Raw genomic sequence first — 19,302 nt, forward strand, 5'->3', positions numbered from 1 at the left:
TCTGATACCAGAGTTTTTACAGATAGTTCGGAATGAAGACTTCGCAAAAGTAGGTTTCGATAGTAGCCCCCGAATTTTGGCCCTTGCTTCGCTACAGAACTTGCCCCAGAAAATCAGAAGGTATCAGTTAATATCAAGGGATTATTTTTTGGAAGATGGAAATAAGGGCACGACCTTGAATCTGAAATTGTAATATGCAATTAAGAAGAGGGTAATATCTACTACAATTGCTTGTATACGCATTATTGATGTGTATGTTAGATAACCAGTGATGAGAAATGAAATTCCCGAAAAAAGCACAGAAACAAGTCTTGGAACCCAAGCTGGACACATCAGATATGAAAGGTTTTGTGTATTTCTTATATAAAAATGCTTGAGGGGACATTTTTTCACGTAATGCACGTATTGCATATGCATGTATTATGTCAGAATATTCACTTTAGCGTGAAACTGACATTCAAAAAAGAATGAAAAGTGATTACGGTTTCGGCCAGGGGAGAGGCAACCCCTCAGATGCTGTTGAGGATGCTGGGAGCCCTATGTCCGCACCCAGGAAATAAGTTGCTTCCCAAGTGGTCCGGTCCGTCACCAAATGGGTGCGGACTCAGAACTTTCAGCATCCTCAACGAAAAAAATTACATCGGTATTGTTTTGTTGAAGAACGTGTTTAACCCTCCCTCGATGATCGCATCAAATTGTTTCCCCTAGACTTTACCCTTAAATATGTGACTGCGAATACTACAGTCGTCCGTGTGTTCCACAAGACGAGGCCACTGTACTTTTTATTGCTTCTAAAGAGTCTACAAACCATCTGCTTGATTTACAAATCAACATTTTACCGGATACACCATTCTTGGCCTTGCGCTGCTGATCCTAGGATCATCATAAAATAAAAGGTTATTTAACATTTATTGACTTTTGTGATTCCTTCAAAAATGCTCAAGTCCCAAACCCATGTAATAAGTTCTTATATTTATCTTGTATTTGCGGATTTTACGTTGGCTGGTATTTTCCTCACGACGTATTCCTATACCAAGTTGAACAGCAGAGGAACCAGTTCATATCCTTGCTTCAACATTGATATTGTCTTTAGTTTCTTAGATACAAATCATCTAACATCATTGCATAGCCATCTTTTACCAGCAAAACCACTATCCTAATACAAGCCGAAACGAGACCCAATCGAAACTTACATCCTATTCCAAATCAATCCGATTCTCCTCTCGTTGGGAGTCATACTAGACCAAAAACTGCTCTGGATAGCACATGCTAAAAATACATGTTGGAAAGCCAGAAGAGCTCCGATAAATTACAGGTCTACAGCAGAGACAAAATGGGGGTGCACCTCGAAAATGCTGCACTGGATATATACTGCAATATTATGGCTAATTATTGCCTACGGGACCGTAATCTGGGCAGAAAGAACTAAACTCGGCAGTGGGGCAATGAGAATCTTCCCGAAGGCATCTCTGGAAGTCCTTCTGGGATTGGCTCCTCCCCATCTGCACTTACAAATGCAGGCAAGGAGGGCCATCTTTTAAATGTTCCGGAGTATTAACCTCGAAAAGAATCTATAGGGGCAGAACACTGCTATTCTAACCAGTTATTAAGGCACTTAAGTTTTATCAGATAAATTTCAAACTAGTCTGGGAATTCCTTAGACCAGACTGAACACGCTCGGTTCGCTCAATAAGGTCTGGATACTGGGTTCCAGAATACATTGGGTTAGAAGGAAATGAAGTAGCGGAAATGAGTGAAGAAAGAACAATTGTTTCAAAGGGATAAGGTGGATACCTAACAAAGCTGCGATTAGGAAAAGCCAGTGAAAGTACATGGAGCCCAGTAGAGAACAAAGTTGAGGAACTGATGTTATCTCTACCTGACAGTCCAGAAACGAAACACTTTGATCATCATCAAGGGCGTAACAACCAGCGTGAGCCTGCGTTTGCACAAATAACTCAGGCAACAGTCTTTGGAAATTGAAATAGGCTCTGATGACCATCAACGACCTTGCACTTTGACTGTTGCCGGTTGTGATTTCCGACCCTATAGGTTGTGGTAAACCCTACGTGGTGGGATGAAATTCTTCGTAGTCGACGAGAGCTGGCAACCTTCAATTAACAGTGGTGGTCACTTTCCTTGTGCTACTCTCATATAGCAGCATAGAAAGCATATGGAGCAGGCTCAACTTGATCCTGATATTTGTATAACTGCATTTTTAAATTCTGGAAAAACTATTATTTCTTTTGTTTTCATAAATGTGAACCCAAGATGTAGAGTCATCTTCTTGTGGGATAAGGGAATCAGTGTATTTCCTGTTGCTCCTCCCATAATATCTATGTAGTCAGTATAGGATAGCAATAGGATGGACTTGAAAACGTTAAGAGCTTGTGGAAATTATCTCAGCACCGCGAATGACCTTTTCTGAAGTCAAATCGACGTTAATCATTGATTCAAAGGGAACTGCCTAGATCAAGTAAAGTTAAGAGTCACTGTAATTATCATGTCTCCACGATGTTGATATCATTTCTCCCAGAAAGTAATTGTATTTTGTCTATTGTCAATTAATCTACAGTGGTGATCACCTATTGTTGGTGACCAAAAGGAATGCCGCCCATACTACTCCATGGCCTCTACATACAAGGAGCATCAACCTCCTCTTCGATGTACTTCCGTCTGAACATTGTTATAACTCTTTTTGCTTGCTCCTTCTTGATATCGAGATTTCCAGCGTATGCTGTTTAAGCAATGCGAGTAAAGTAGCGGGACAAACACAACACGAACACAAAAGACCGATGATGGCCGGGATTTGAACCTGGGGCAACGAGATCGAGAGACTGACACTCAACCAATCCAAACTACGCAGCGTCATTTCGAGGAAACCCACATTATTACCTGTCTACGTTCGAAGAAACTTTTCGACCCTGATAATACCTCGTGCCGAAATATGCCACAAGGCCAATTCAAAAGGCACCCTATGAGTGCCTTAAAGGTTGTTCTTCGTTAGGAAATTTTGGACAGTGCTCCTAGAAGTGGGAATCGATTTGCAATGCATATTTCCATGATCAGTTATAGGTGTCATCAGGCTTTTCTGGGGTTCAACTTCCGCTGATCTGGTTGGGCAAGAGTTTGGGATGTTGATTTTCAACAATAATTAGGAATTTGAATTTATATTACAATATGACCCTTGAAGTCGTGAAACTAAAGGGGGTGAACATTTCCAACGCTTTCCGACTTGCATGTGATCGGACATTGATACCAGATTAATTTTGATAGATTGTCCACTAAACAACTGAAGGATCTCCTTGATAATTAGAATGAAAAATTAACCTCTGTTTGTCATTTCAAATCCCCTCTCAGACTGCTCTACTTGCTTTGAATTTATCTAAATACACAACCACAAATAGCAACTGCACGTATCTTATTCAAATAGCCACCACAGATAATATCTTCTAGACTTGAAATATGATAGATAAATATTTAATACATTACATGGCATTTCAACTAAATTACGAAAATAACACGAAATACAAACAACTTGTGTGGCGTTTTCACAATTAACTCAACATTTACATGAACGAGATTCGGTTTCATATTTTCTTTTGAGATTAAATTAAATTAGCCATATCAAAACGCGAATTGATATAAGCATTCGCGACCTTTTGTACATACACATGATTAATTAATAAATCAAAGGAGTTACGCCTTTTAAGTGCAGTTGATGAAAATCACACAATCTTAAGTGTTCTGAAGAATTTAACTGTCCATGTCTTCTGCGCTGAAGAAAGCAGTAATTATCTGCATCTTATTGCCAATTGAAGGTTGTCAATAGACTATACAGATGATAAGAATATGGACTTAATTAGTATTTCGACCACTCGATTGGGGCCATGAAGGAAACAATAAAGAGCCATTTGTAATATAATGACTTGCAAATTGGAAGGATAAGCCGGCTAGAACAATAAGGGGAGCAAACAACCTGGTGCGCTTATATGCATCCCCGACACTTTGCAAGTATTCTCAGAATATATGTAATATGCATATGATATGAATATATTAAGTGAACCATGCGTGATCAAACACATCTGTCAGTTCACAGGTTTTTGATTTGTGAACAAGGATCATCACCGGCACAACAACCGGTATCTGGTCTAGGCATGACTTAATAAGGAGCTCCAGACATCCCGGTTTTGCGCCGAGGTCCACCATTTCAATATTCCTAAAAGCTATCTGGCGTCCTGACCTACACCATCGCTCCATCTCAGGCAGGGTCTGCCCGGTCTTCTTTTTCTACCATAGATATTGCCCTTATAAACTTTCCGGGCTAGATCATCCTCATCCATACGGATTAAGTAACCCTCCCACCGCAACCTATTAAACCGGATTTTATCCACGACCTGACGGTCATGGTATCGCTCATCCCCATGTAGGGGGCCTAAAATTCTTCGGAGGATTCTTCTCTCGAGCGCGGCCTAGAATTCGCAATTTTTCTTGCTAAGACCCCAAATCTTCGAGGAATACATAAGGACTGGCAAGATATTGGTGGTATGGTATGGTGGTATAATGAGACCTTTCAAGCGAAACAGTTTGGCTGCCAACAGCCGTGCGCGAATTGTGATTTTTGACCCTAGATAGGAGCGTCAACCTATTATCAACGGTCTTAAAGTTGTAGTCTTCTATTTTTATTCTTCCTGTTTGACCAGCGCAGTTTGATGTTGTAGGTTGGTTGGTTTTCGGTTCTGACGTTGTCACCATGTATTTTGTCTTGTCTTGTTGATGTGCAGCCCAAGATCTCGCGCCAATCACCGCCTGCTCGATCTGGATGAAGGCCGTTTGTACGTCTCGGGTCGTTCTTCCCATGATGTTGATATCGTCAGCATAGGCCAGTAATTGGGTGGACTTAAAGATGATCGTACTTCTTGCATTTACCTCAGCATCACGGATCAATTTCTCGAGAGCCAGGTTAAAGGGGACGCTTGATAGGGCATCCCCTTGTCGAATGGTCTTGAGAGTGATCCTGCTGCTTTTATCTGGCCTCGCATATTGGTCAGGGTCAGCCTAGTCAGTCTTATCAGTTTCGTCGGGATACCGAATTCCTTCATGGCCGTGTACAATTTTACCCTGGCAATGCTATCATAGGCAGCTTTAAAGTCGATGAAATGATGGTGGAACTGATGTTCATATTCCAACAGTTTTTCCATTGCTTGCCGCAGAGAGAAAATCTGATCTATTGATGATTTGCCTGTATTGAAACCTCTTTGGTATGGGCCAATGATGTTCTGAGCGTATGGAGCTATCCGGCCTAGCAAGATAGCGGAGAATATCTTATAGATGGTACCTCCACAAATGCTGCACGGTGTGATATCTCCTTTTTCATGTATGTGATAGATAATGCCTCGTTGCCAGTCGTCAGGCATTGATTTTCTCACACCTTGAGCACAAGTTGACGAGCCACTTGGTGTAATTGGTCGCCTCCATATTTAACCAATTGGGCTTTAATTCCATCGGCTCCTGGCGACTTATGATTTTTAAGACGATGAATTGCACGGACTGTTTCGTCTATACTTGGTGATGGCAGCATTTGTCCGTCGTCTTCAGTTAGCGGTACCTCTAACTCGCCGATGCTCTGATTGTTCAGTAGCTCATCAAAGTGCTCATTTTGTCGGAAATTAGATTTCCGTCTTTGTCTCGGCAGGATGAACATCGAGGTGTGTAAGGCTTCATCCTGCTGGCTTGTTGGTAAAACTTGTGCGTCTGGTGCCGTTGCTCCCTGTACTTTTCGAGTTCACAGACTTGTTGGTTCTCCCAGGCTTCCTTTCTCCGTCTGTGAAGTCGCTTCTCCGTTCGACGGAGTTCGTGATAAGTCTCTGCGCGTGTCCGCGTCCTTTGAGAACATAACATTGCTCGGTATGCAGCATTCTCCCGTTCCGTTGTTAGCTTATATTTATCATCAAACCAGCCATTCCGACTCTTCTTGCGGCTGGGGCCACATATGTTTGTGACTGTATTTATGATAGCCTCCTTCAAGTGATTGCGAAAATCATTTATTGATGCTTCATCTCCAGGATCTCTGTTGACTACGGTTATTGCGGCATTCATTTCCCTCCTATAGGTATTGCGGAGCGGTATGTGTTGACTCTGGATGGCTTCAACACGTGGTCAATTTGATTGAAAGTGGTCCCGTCTGGAGAGGCAAACCATGTACTTCCAATAATCATTTCGTGTGGCACTGCTAATTGAATAATCCACAGTCAATTATTGCCTGAATACAGGTTCCGTTCCTACTTGGCTCTTAAAATCCCCAAGCATGATTTTGACATCATATCTGGGACAGGCTTGGAAGGTTCATTCTACTGCCTCATAGAAGGTATCCTTCTCCGAATCTGCAGTCTTCTCTGTAGGGGCGTGAACGTTAATGAAGCTTATATTTCTAAATTTGCCCTGCAAGCGCAGAGTGCATAGTCGTTCGCTTAGGTTTTCAAAGCGGATGACAGCAGGTTTAATTTTTTTGGCTGATTAAAAAACCTATTCCGAGTTACTGGATGGCCGCCATAATATATGGTGTAGTGACTCTTCTCCAGGAAACCGGTCCCTGTCCAACTCATCACCTGTAACGCTGTTAAATCAGCCCTATACTGAAACAGGGTATCGGCTAGCTGCTTGGCAGTTTCATTTCTGCACAGGAAGCGCATATTCCAAGAGAAAATGCGCAGATCGTTATTCCTTTGTCGTTGCCGGGTTCGTCGTTGTATTATCCGTCTAGTCCGAGGATCCTGTTGTGGCTTCGTAACAAGTTGTTTACCGTGTAGGACTGTCAGCCCTGCCCAATCCCCAACCTGGAGGACCAGTTGGTACAGTTTGTCCCGTTTTTAGGCGCGGGAGACTCGCCATGACCTTTCTCCGTTTGCAGCTTTTCGTTAAGAAAGAGTTCCCAGCGGTCACCACGTGGAGGTGGAGATAGGGTTTGGTAGTAGAGCTGTTGGTGTTGGTTCAGCAGGCATTTCTCAGGTTTTCTGCTCCATCGTGGGAACCAATCCACGTTTCGCCCCGGGGACCTATACTACCCTTTGAATCTTGGGAAGCCCAAAAGAGGAGTTCGTATACTAAAAAGGGTGGAAGTAACTGAAAATCTGGGAATTTTTTTTCCTTCTCAGGAGTGCCATCAAGGGTGGCAAGAAGCGTATAATAATCTTTCCACACAGTTAACTGTCACGCCGAGTATTGCGTGTTGCTAACGAGCTTCGAAAAAGATGGTGCACTGATAATATATGATAAATAGAATGAATGATTACGAACTAGTAAAATTTACTCTTTAATTTCAGGACTTATCCCTCTCGGAGTTGAAGAGAGGTAGAACTGTCAGCGTTTCTTGTAAACCTCGCTAAATTTTCAAAAAGTTTTTGAGGAGCATTTAACTTTTTAAAACTCACACTTTTCAATAAAAAAAGGACTAATGAGATCTCGTAGAGAATAATCCAAAAAATTTAAAATGCCACAATTTTGGTGGCGATGATTTTGCCAGTCGAATTGAACCTTGGTTTAGTGTAAATTAGGAATAGAACACTTTAAGCTCCCTATCAGTAAAGCTCTTGCCGCAAATATTAGGATCTACATATTATCTTTTTCGCAGGAAAATATGTATATAACTGGAAAACCAGAAATTTGATGTAAAGGTTCTTCGAGAAAACATACGGCTACCCAAAACATTCAAATAATGGTTGAGTAGGTAGAGAGCTCTCGATCACACTACCCTGAGTTGAATTCAAGCCGGCATGGATATTTTTGTTAATCTTTTTGCCACTTGGGTCAGAAGGTCGGGTAGGCCAAACAATTGTAGTAGGGACTCATTTCAAGTAGGAAATAAATATTCCATCTCTAAATGAAAGTCACTATTTAAAAATGAAAAAACCGAAAACCAGTGCCAATCGAATAAATGAAATAAATCCCCAACAAAATACCAGCTTTAATCTTGTCACCCTTTCACGAATGGATAAAAGGATACGACTTTACTTTTCGTTTAAACTATTTTCAGAGCAGAGGTAGGGCAGGACCAAATGATCTACGCCTGCCCTCCTCGACGATCGCCTACTTTGTCTTGGTGAGGAAGCTCAGTTAGGAGGATCTATCGGGATAGCAGAGGTGACACCTGAAGCTAATTGGTAATCAAAACCCCAAGGCAAGGTTTGATTACCGTGCCAAGGGCAGAAAGGTAACAGGGGTTAGGATATGGCCATAAATGGGGAACCCTGGGTAGCAGGCGACCCCCAGTTTCAACTAGCCTTGTCTTGGCAAAAAGGAGCTCTTCCGAGATCGACTTATTTTTCCCGGTATAACAAAGACCATGGCAGCCAACAATGAAGAAACTAAAAACTTAAAAAAAAAACAAAACAAAACAAAAGAATTTAACGGCACTTTGATTATGACGATTTAACCCTGAACGAAGGGCCAACCCAGGAGAACCTGAGTCTAGATTCAGATTCACCACTTATTCAAGTGGGAACCAAACCTAAGAAGCAGTCCCCTTCTATCAGTATTCGTGATCCCGGTCTCCAATCGATGCCATCTACTGCGGTTAAAGTCTTACCTACGGGTAAGTATCTGTCTTCAAGCGGCGAACAGGTAAGCAGCCTTTGGGAAAACAATGCCTCCGGGCAAAAAACCTTCGGGAAAACTGCCTTCAGACAAACCGCCTTCGGGCAGACCGTCTCCGGGTAAACCGCCTCCGGGCAAACCATATCCGGGGAAAACACAAACCCCGGGTTGTGTCAATATTGAAAGGAAAGGATCGTCTGGGGCATCTGTCGCTAGGGCAAACCAAAGCGACAGCGATCTTCTGACGATCCTAACTCGTCGGCTCATATGGCTGCAAAGAAGGCTCGGTCGGTAACGGCTAAGTCTTCATTTGCAGCCATGGCTATCCAAACCAATCGGTGGGTCTTGTATGTCGATATCAATCTTTCTAGTTATAATACGGAGCAGTGTGAGGAGCTTACGAGGAAACTCTTCCTAGCTGTAAGGACTACATCCTTGCTAGAGATTACACTATGCTTTGATTCGGTAGGTGTATGCCGTAAATTGTTACGGATAAACTTTGCCGGCGAAAGCACGAACGAGTGGCTTAGACAGTAGTGTTCCTCCTTCAACGATGTGTGGAAGGGTGCGCGACTGACCCCGAAGATGGTTTCCAAGCTACCGTTGTATAGAAAGTGCATTCTTTAGCTTCCAGAAGCGGAGTGTAATGGGGCTGAGGTCCTGGAACAACTTTGAGTCCAGAATAACCTCAACGCCCTGCCAAATTTTTCAAAAATGTCACATTTTCAAGCTCTGGCCAAGCTCTGGTCAATAAGGCGGATTTGCGCTCAATATAATTCGTAGTCATGTCGTGTTCTACGAATTATACAAAGGAGCACTCAACATCTGCGAGCCGCTACGGTCACGCTGCTCCCAGGGCAGGGGTGAGGCAGTGTCTGGCGATTTGCCTCTGCCCTGGTAAGAAACCGTAAAGCCGTCATCGCTTGACATTTTTGAAAAATGTGGGTGCAAGCCCTAAGCGAGGGGTCCGTGGACCAAGAAAGAGGGAGTAAGTTGCTCCCCATTTGGTCCGGCTCAACATTAAGTTGATGCGAACTTAGGACCCCATCATTCTCCAAAAAAAAAACATTAACAGTCAATCTTCATCAATTTTCGCCAATGAGTCAACGAATGCTGATTATAGCCGATAAAGAAGGCCAACTTGATTCGAAGGCGGCAATTAATTCCATTTCATGGTATAGTCAGCAACAGAATCACAGCTGGTGCTTAACGTATTCCTGGTCAACAGCTAACAATACCTTCTTCTCACCACATTCACAGATACACGACTGACTCATCAACAAAGTTCTTCATTTGGTATTGTCCCTAACAAGGATACCTCCATCGATGCAAAGTAATCCTAATAGAAGACATATTTCTTGGATAAAAGTTTTGTTTCATTATCACATATTCAATATTTCGGGAACCAGTTGTTTCCATCTTTAGTGCTAAAAAGTCTCGAAAGGACAACTTTGACATCTTAATTCAAAAATACCTCGTATTTAAGATTCGCCAAAGGCTCGTGTTTGGACAGAAACGTCAACAGTAAAATAATTTAAAAGGATGCTGTTTTAATTTAGGTAAAACCTAACCTAAAGGGTACAAACGAAACTCTTTCTCATGCGCTTATGTTTATGGGATATCCTTCTTGGGTGTAAAGAGTTCACTTAGAGGGAAAAGAATTCGATGCGTCAAAGACCTGAATATTTGGAAACGTTACCTCTCTTTACCGATTAATTATATGGATTACACGGATTACTTAGTTATAAATACTAGAACTATTATATGTACTTCACTTTGTGATTTGCACGGATTACTGTAATCATATTTTGAGTAACAACTCATAGAAAAATCACAAATTCTACCTCCAATAACTTTCACTTTGTTAGTAATGAAAACGTTTGCACCAAACTCTTCATGATCGTTCCACAAACTTAAAACAAGATTGAAGCTTGCCATGTTTATGATTGTTTTTACAATTCAAAACATGTATTTGACACCAATAGAAACATCTATTACTAAGGCCATCTTTCGCCACAACTATTTATTTCTTAAGGAACTGTTAGAAAACTTAAGACTTTGCTGTTGATTTACAATTTAAACTCAACAAATGAAGAAATTTGAAAGGACTTTCATTTTTGTTCTCATACAAGGCTACGAAATAGGCGAAATGAACATTTTCCACAAGGGCTTCTTCCCAAGGAAAAATAACTAGGGATGCTATGCATCTAAAGAAAACAGGAAAATTTACTCGAAATTACCCCCTAATATTGAAATTTATCACTGTGATTCAAGGAGGCAGGGAGAACTATTGAAGTAGGCTAGTGCTATATGTCCTGAGGATATTACAATGCCACAAATGCTACCAGAAAAAAATATCAATTCTTTACACTTACTTTTGAAAAAATGATCCTTTTAGAATCCAAAATCCACAAGTAGTATCTTCAGTAAGTGGCATCGTTCTGAGTATCCTGTCGATATCATCCTTCATTGCCTTCTCCTCATTTTCGTTGACATCCTTTCCGCTTTTTCGGACGATTCCATTATTGAAAGTTTCACCCATTTTGTCCTTCTCGTTTGGCACAATATCACCGACAATCAGAGAAGTATTATTGGGGTTTGTCAGCCGTTCCAATTCTTCAGGATCATTATTACGCGTATCGTTTCGATAGTCATGTTGATTATGATTGCTCATTTTACACCACGGATTCTGGGTTTATAGATTTTAATGCGATTCCTGCGAGCCGAGTTTCAGAGTTAACACACTCGCGTGAAAAACTGTTTCGGATATGATGATTTCGATACTTAATACAATTTCGTTGCTTCAGCACTGCACAGTACCAAAGGAATTTACTGATATTTCGGAAATGTAATCAGTGCAAATATATACACTAAATGGACTAAGACCAATTGGTGATACCGTCAGCAACGTCAACGCGCTAAACTCACTATCTCATTGAACTCTGTAGAAGTACACTATCCGCTAAGCTACTACTGAACAGAGATTAAGATGCTGCAAAGTGATCCCTTTTATATGCACGACGCAAAGCACACTTATCGTCACGGCGTGATATCAGACGACACACACAAGAGATACTTTGATTATTTATGTAGATGATTTTCATTTTTGATGCACAACAGTTTTTAGTTCAGATTAGAATATTTAGAGTTTACACCTGCACAGTTTTTGTTTTTTTCCTTTTGTTTATTGCGAGGATCAACACTTCGCCCCTCGAGAGGTTCTACCCAGCAAAGGTAGATTTTTTATATTATAGAGCACGGACAATGTGAAAAACCGAACATCCGCATTTTTTAAGCTGAAAACAAAATATCTTGATGATTTATTTTATTTACTTGTTTTTTTTAATATCTTTTTCTATAACTCATTTACATATTCATGACAGTTTCGTCCAGGTCAGAGGTAACTCATCAGACGCTGCCTCGCCTCTACCTTTAGAGCAGCGAGAACGAAAGTAACAACAGATCAACAGCCCAGGATTTTTTTTGGATACTTGGGTGGATACTTGGGTGCTATGTCTGAAACGAAGGGTCCATGGTCCAAAAAAGTAAGAGTAAGTTGTCCTCCACTTGGTCCGATCTAACATCAAGTAGATATCGACTTAGGATCCCTCATTTTCCTAACAAAAAAAAAAACTCATTTATTATATTTTTTATTCATAGGGAAAACTCATTTTCCAATCCAGCTAAAAATGCAATTTTTAATTGAAGAAATTGACTTTTTCATTTAAAATGTAGAAATTTGCCACAAAAATAGGACTTTTAAATAGTTAAGCTACAATCTTGAATGCATAAGGATTCATACATGCATAGCAACGAGTTAAACTGGGCTGTTGAACAGGAGAAAATTGGTTTCATCGCTTTACTTTGGTCGTCCCCCTAGTTTCGGTAACTTTTCATAGAGCGGTCCTTTACTCATAATCATTTGTTCATCCTTACGTTTTCATTCTACACAAAATTTTGAGCCAAATCCTTCCCATTTTTGAAACCACAATTCAGTAGTTCAGTGGCAACATCCACAATGAACTACTTCAGAAAAATAGTAAAGTTTCATGCGCCTCTTTGTCAATCTTTCGTTATCCATGAACACTAAAAATAAAAGGTACGCCAAGTCCAAGCCGAACTAAACCTTAAAATTCCTGTCCTATCCTGGCTGTGGTCCTAATTCTTCTAATTTCTAGATATGAAAAGAAATGCAAAACTGTACCAATACGAAATTTCCTCTTTTCTGATGTTTTTTAGGGAATCATCTCAAATATTCTTCCTTTGAGCGGTCCTTTCATTTTGAAGAATAGAAAAAAGTCACAAGAAGCAATATCAGCGGAGAAGCGGGGTTGGGAAAGAACAGGGATCGAGTTTTTAGGCAAAAACTAGCCAGTTCTCGGGGCTGAATGACTTGAATGGTTTTTGCGATGGAAAAAATATCGACGCTCCTTCATATTTTTGACCTGGTCAAATAGATAGCGTCCCTCGGAGATTTTTAAATTTTAATATAATAAGTCTGGTTTACTATGGAGTGTTGCTGGAAATACTGTTGGTGAACAACTCTCTTAACATCAAGAAAACTGTCGCCTCATCTTGATATTGGATCCATATTGGTGAGGTTTTTCAGTCTTGGGATGTTTCTCCCTCTCTGCATTGATAGGCGAAAAGAATTCATTTCTGTTTGGAGAAACAGGCCATGTCTGTATGTTACCGTGACTAGCCATTTCATTGACAAGAGGAAAAGCTCCACCGAGTATGATACGGTTAAGAACCATGGTGAAGTGTTTTTTCCACCTCATCGTGAATGAGAAGGTAACCGTTGACGTCCTCCACAGGACCATCGACCGATTTGCGAAAAGTTCTTTTGTGATACAGTATGCACTTCCGAAATCATTGTGTTCTGCAGAATTTTCAGCTTCCGTGACCAGCGTATCAGCAAATTCTCTCTTTTCATGCGTACACAACGCTGAACATCACGGGATTTCTCTCGGTACCGGAGCTAAAGTACGTTCTGCCCGCCATCACTCTCAGCGGTCGGTAGATCCTTCAACCTCTTCAGTTCATTGATCCGCTTCCACGATTCTATAGAGGGTCAGATCTTATGAGGCCGTTTCGGGAAGTGATCAACGTCCAGTACAGCACCCGAGAAAAGAACCTCTTTAAATGACAGCCCAATGTTCATTGATATTCTCAAGCGGATTACTCAGTATATCTACCGTCCGATCAGCAAAATAGTTCTCTCACGGTCGAACGACAGCTAAGTCATACAACCGTTCGATGTTGAACTCAGGAAGTCGCAGCTCTTCAACGCTGCGAGAAGTGGCAAGCGCAAAGCGCAAGCGAACGTAAGCGACCATCAAATCAGCCGATGTTAGTGCCTTTCGTGTTACGCACATCCAGGAGACAACTTCTAGATCTACTGCTTATCGCGAAGTGGTCGATCTAATTGCTCGTACAGCGTCGATCAGTTGAAACTCAACTGGCCTTATAGCAGACTCTGTGCCCGAGCAATAGACCATTAATGATGAGGCGGCGGAAGCTACAGAAATCCACAAACCTCCCACCAACCAACGGACGATTGTGACGCTTCTTAATCTGGACCAGAATCTTACAGTTACAAGTCGGTCAGAAACTGGCTTCCAGATCGATAGAGCGCGCCTTGTGGTAGTCGTCAGAAACAACCCAACATTTCCACCTGGCTTTACAAAAAAAGAGCACATTTCCATGTGGCTAGAAGGAGCGGAGTACTCTTCAAAGTCTCACCATCTTACTTCATTTAGAACCAGAATGTCCACTTTACATTGTTGGAATTCCCGCTAAAGTTGGAAAAAGTGAGCATTCTGAGAACCCTCGCTAGGGTCGTCGAGGAGCGTGCGGACATTCCAGAAACCAATCATAGTACGTTTTCGATAGCCAAAGGTCAGCCGTGAAATGAGTGCCTATCCGAGGTGTTGTTTCAAAATTTGTAAGCTACTAAATCACATACGACAACCAAGGAAGGCTGTATTTCTAAGCCTCAACTCACAGTTTTTTTACCCTACCGAAATTAAGCACCCCAATCGACTGTCAGGGCAGATGCAAATGAATAAACCCCCGTCTTCCCTTCCACCTGGATTTGGCACAGATACTTTTCTATTACCGCGGGATATTTTATATATCTCGACCTAGTATATAGTCGTAAAAAAGTATACCCTTGTCGTATTTTGAATTTGATATTGAAGGAACAGACAAGATCGGTAGGCGACTTCGGTGACACTGGCAGAACAGAAGCGCAAGGCAGCACCTGAAAACAAAAACTGCCCGGAGTTCATTCTCCTGCTTAGAACTGGATGGTTAGTGAAGACAAAGATTAGTATGATCTTAACCCATGACTCTTGAGCAATTGACTGCCTTTTCCTCCTGCTAGCAAAGTTTACCCTCTGATACCCGATGATACACGGTTACAAACTTTCTTCTTCTTTCTTTATTGTCGATATATACATACATATATCCAATGGACCAATTGTGGTGAAAGTCCCCAGATTTTGACCTTTCTAATTCCACAGAATAGAAGAAATCTACTAAGCTTCTACATTGCTCTCGGATCTCGAGACTGGTGTTTATACGTTAATCTGTAGTTGCTCCTAACTAGCTACATTTTTGGCCCCAAAAATTGTTGCCCCACTTAATCTGGCTAGTGATATTCGCAAACCAATATAATTACCAAAGTTAGATCCTCCAAAATGCTTGTTCAAGGTGATAATTAGCTTGAGCCATAATCATGGGGTCTTTGCAACGGCCGAGTTGACTAAGGGTTTGTTCAATTCGTTGCCTTACGTTCGAATCCCGCTTGGTCATGGTGTGTTTGTCTTGTCCGGTTTTGTGTGACGATCATGAAAATGTAATGATAAGGAAAATGGAGCACAGTCTTATTGAATTGATTTTCAATAAGACTGTGTTCCTACACTCTTGGAAAAAATTATACAAAAAGCTATGCGGATGCTCCATACTCCACAAAGGTATGAGTAGCCCTAAGGCATCTTCAGCCGACTGACTTCATTTCAACTACAAAGTGAGCCTTCCTTCTCTTCAACATGTGAAGTATTCAACCTATTAATAATAGGAATTAAAATTCAGCACCGTCTCCTTCGCTAGTAGAACTTTTTTTATTCAGTAAATATCAATATTTCGGGCACAACTTTTGTATACCACCGTGTATACCACCTAGCACTGAAGAAGGGAGTAGGTAGTTCCCGAAATATCGATCTTTGCTGAATAAAAAAAAAAATTCTACTTTTCTAACTTTTTGCTAGAAATACCGCGAACACTTATTGATTATGATAAATAATAGCTCGATTTTATATCATCTCTTCACGTCCAAATTTGCTCCGAACGAGAGGTTGTTCGACATATTGCTCGCAGAGGAGAAGTGGGCAGTTTGAAATACGCATGTCCCTTGCATGTCCAAGTCTAGTCTCTGGGTAAAGAGCTAGTGCTCCAGAAATCCGGCTTTGGATGCTGCCTGCTATTTTCCCATCACTTTCTGTATTGATTCTCTGTAAATATTGGTTGCCCAATTGCTCCCAAACCCTTTTTGCTAATATAATAATAATAATAATGGTTAGCACAACAACCGATATTGGATCAGGGCCTCGAAGTCTAGTAGTAGAACACTTCATTCAAGATTGTGACGGACAGGACAGGACACTGTAGGAGGAAATATGGTTAGCATCACACTCGCCCGAGATTATTACCCTGATTTGACTTTGGTAGTCATTAACGTTTGAGTCAACTCGTATTCGACATCCGAAATTTTTCTGCTGTCAAAGGCCGGATGAGGATAGAGTCGCGAGGCTTTCACATCACCATCGAGCGTATCAAGCCATCGTTGCTACGGCCGGACCACTTAGTCATTTCCCATCGACTTCGATATTCAGACCAATCTTGGCAAGCGAATTCCGGTAGCCGCTAATTTCGTGACCATACCACTGAAAACGCCTCTTTCACAATTTTTCCACGACCGATTCCACTCCCATGTCGATCGCGGCTATCCTCATTATGGATGTAATCATGGTGTATGTATTATGCGACTAGTTCAACATAACATCTTCGCCTCCATTACCGCGAAACACCGTTCATTATAGTAGACCAACACTCAGAACCATAGATGGCGACAGGGCGGTAGATAATGAGGTAAATTTTGGGTTCGAGACGCTTGTTGACACGGTGAACACAGGGAACACCAGTTGTGGGACGGTACTTCATCGAGCTGGTGCTAACAATGTTTCCTATCCACTCCTTGGTGGAGTATAGGGAATTTACATAGTCAGATTGTGCTTCACTTTCACTATTATCACACACGTTGTGCAAGTGAGAAGCTCACTGCAGCGAGACAAACACAAGACGCACACAGACACCCATGACGACAGGGATTCGAAACCAGAGCAGCAAGATTGGGAGGCTTATACTCTACCCCCTCAACCATCGCGTCGTCAGGTTGTGTTAATGCATGAAGCAATTTCTTGATAATTATTTCTATTTATGGCCGTAAATCACAGCCAATAACAGCTATGACGATTAAATCCACACAAGGCTATTGGTAGCCACAGAGCCTACTTTAATTTGTAAAGGCTGTACCGCCGGAAACGTCTCACCATAAGGTCGAAGGTGCTACTGTACAAGACACTAATCTTGTCATGATTTCTTCGGGGACTCGGGTTGTTAGCAAATTACAAACTCTTCATTGCGATTGAGAGAAAAATCCTCCGTCCCCTATAGGCGGTCGGACAATTCCGTAACCTACGAGCAAATAACGACGAAACTTATGAGCAATATCATGACCGTCTGGTCTTGTATAAAATCCGACTAAATAGGCTGCGGTTGGCGGCTTCATTATTCAGTATAGTTGAGGATGATCCAGCCTAGAAAGTCTATTAGGGCAATATCTATGGTAAAAAAGGAAGACGTAACAGACCTTGCCTGAAATGGAGCGATGACATATGCTAGGACGCCAAACAGCTTTTAGGGATATCGAATTGGTGAACCTCGGCACAAAAAGGGATGTCTAGATTTCCTTAGTGAGCCAGGCCTACACCGGATGCAGCTTGTTACACCACTGATAATGGTGAATAGTGAACGGATGCAAATTGACGCGAACAAGTGAAATTTTTTGGAGTACGGCCGTAAGAGTTTGAGAAGGAATTGGAGGGATTTCACAATTTTCGATAGTTTTAAGTGAATTTTTGGTATCCACTTTAGTGAGCGCTTCCAATTTAAGGAACACCTTAAAATTATGTTAGATAGTGCCTTCAAGGGATTTCTTGTCCATTTCAACATTCCTTTATGATCAATACTCTTAAGATGTGGTTAACATTGTTAAGCTAGACTGATATATACCTGTGCGTATACTATCTGGTTTAATTTGAGTACTCATTAAAAGGAAATGTTACCAGTCTTCGAAAGGAAACTTCTGTGTGTTATCGTGGACCCGAACACGGCAGCCTCATAAAAGTACCAGTAAAACGTGACTAGTGAGGTGATGTGGGCCGGTGCTGCTGAACTGAAAACAGGCATAGTTTCTACTGGTTGGTATAGAAATTATATTGTGCGATCGGTGTTTTGAGCACTAGGTTTTCACAACTGTTTTACCCAAATGCTAGATACTGCGCTAAAGCCTTCGTTGCTACCGAAGCGCTTCTGTATCCGGACAAAAATTGGAAGGCGAATCAACGATAAGAAGATAGAAAATCCTCGGAACTACAGGATTCACCTGGACAGTAAAACCAACTGAATTGCTAAAAAGGAGGAATTTTTTACTACACAATTTTAATTTTTCACATAAGGAAATTTGCGTTTGAAAATTCAAGTATAGTCAGAAGAAGCCAGTGAATATAATCTAAAGAAAGAGTTTTCAGATGTATCTATCACGTAAAGCAAAGCAAATGAACGGAGAAATCATTTCCACTTGCAGTACTCCACACCAAATTTGTAAAATCTACAAAAAACTATTTTAAGGACAACTTGTTTTATGGCAATTCCTATGGCCAACCCCTCCCATCTCCACTAGTTATCCCGAAAATAAGTTCTTTCTTTAACCAATAAACTTGGAAATTAATTAGATTTAGCACTGGTACTTTTTAAACAATTTTTGAGATATAATTACAAATTTAAACTTCATTAACAAAATTCCACCTTTGATTAGAAGATTATATTTAACTGAGCTCCATTATAAACAAGTGAAGAAAACCAGCTCCACTCTATAACTGAAGTCACTTTTCAGTTTGTTAACGGATAAATGACTGCGATATTCGTCTAATTTTAAGATATTTAAGATATTTAAAACCAGAAGGTATTGAAGAGCCATGGAGACGAGTCTAATTAGCAACAATTGTGGTTGAAAGTTGTGCTGGAAAAATATTCAATTACAACGTCCGCTGCTTCTATTCAGGGTAGAACGTCGCCCGCAACATGCTCTTAGGAATGTGAAGATGAAATAGAATCTGCAATAAGCAGATTACATAGTTTTATACAATATTTCAAGTTCAAAGTCAATAGAGATGAATGTAGTTAGGCAATAAGTAATCTCCTAGTCGTGAATATATAACTGCTGTGAAATAGATATCATCTCACCTGCCTGATTTGAATTTAGTATCAGCAAGCATAGATCCCATCAGTTTTTGATGAAGCACTACCAAACCACCTTGTGTATAAGATATATAGGCAATTATCAATTAAATAAGGAAATTTTAG

At 41.0% G+C, this 19,302-nt stretch overlaps 1 protein-coding gene across 2 annotated transcripts in view; it reads right to left on the reverse strand.

Moving 5' to 3' along the window:
* The window catches only part of LOC119661457 (solute carrier organic anion transporter family member 74D), a 33,226-nt gene extending 14,383 nt beyond the window's left edge, over positions 1–18,843 (reverse strand). The window contains exons 1-2 of one of the 2 annotated variants that reach the window (XM_038070813.1): positions 18,745–18,843; positions 10,968–11,888 (exon numbers count right to left, since the gene is read on the reverse strand). In XM_038070813.1, coding sequence (XP_037926741.1) covers positions 10,968–11,266 — 299 coding nt within the window. In that variant the 5' untranslated portion in view covers positions 11,267–11,888; positions 18,745–18,843. The remainder of the gene's footprint in view (positions 1–10,967; positions 11,889–18,744) is intronic. The other variant, XM_038070814.1, reaches the window with a different exon arrangement.
* Positions 18,844–19,302: the final 459 nt, after the last annotated feature.

Source organism: Hermetia illucens, chromosome 1 (genome assembly GCF_905115235.1).
Source record: "Hermetia illucens chromosome 1, iHerIll2.2.curated.20191125, whole genome shotgun sequence".
Taxonomy (NCBI): domain Eukaryota; kingdom Metazoa; phylum Arthropoda; class Insecta; order Diptera; family Stratiomyidae; genus Hermetia; species Hermetia illucens.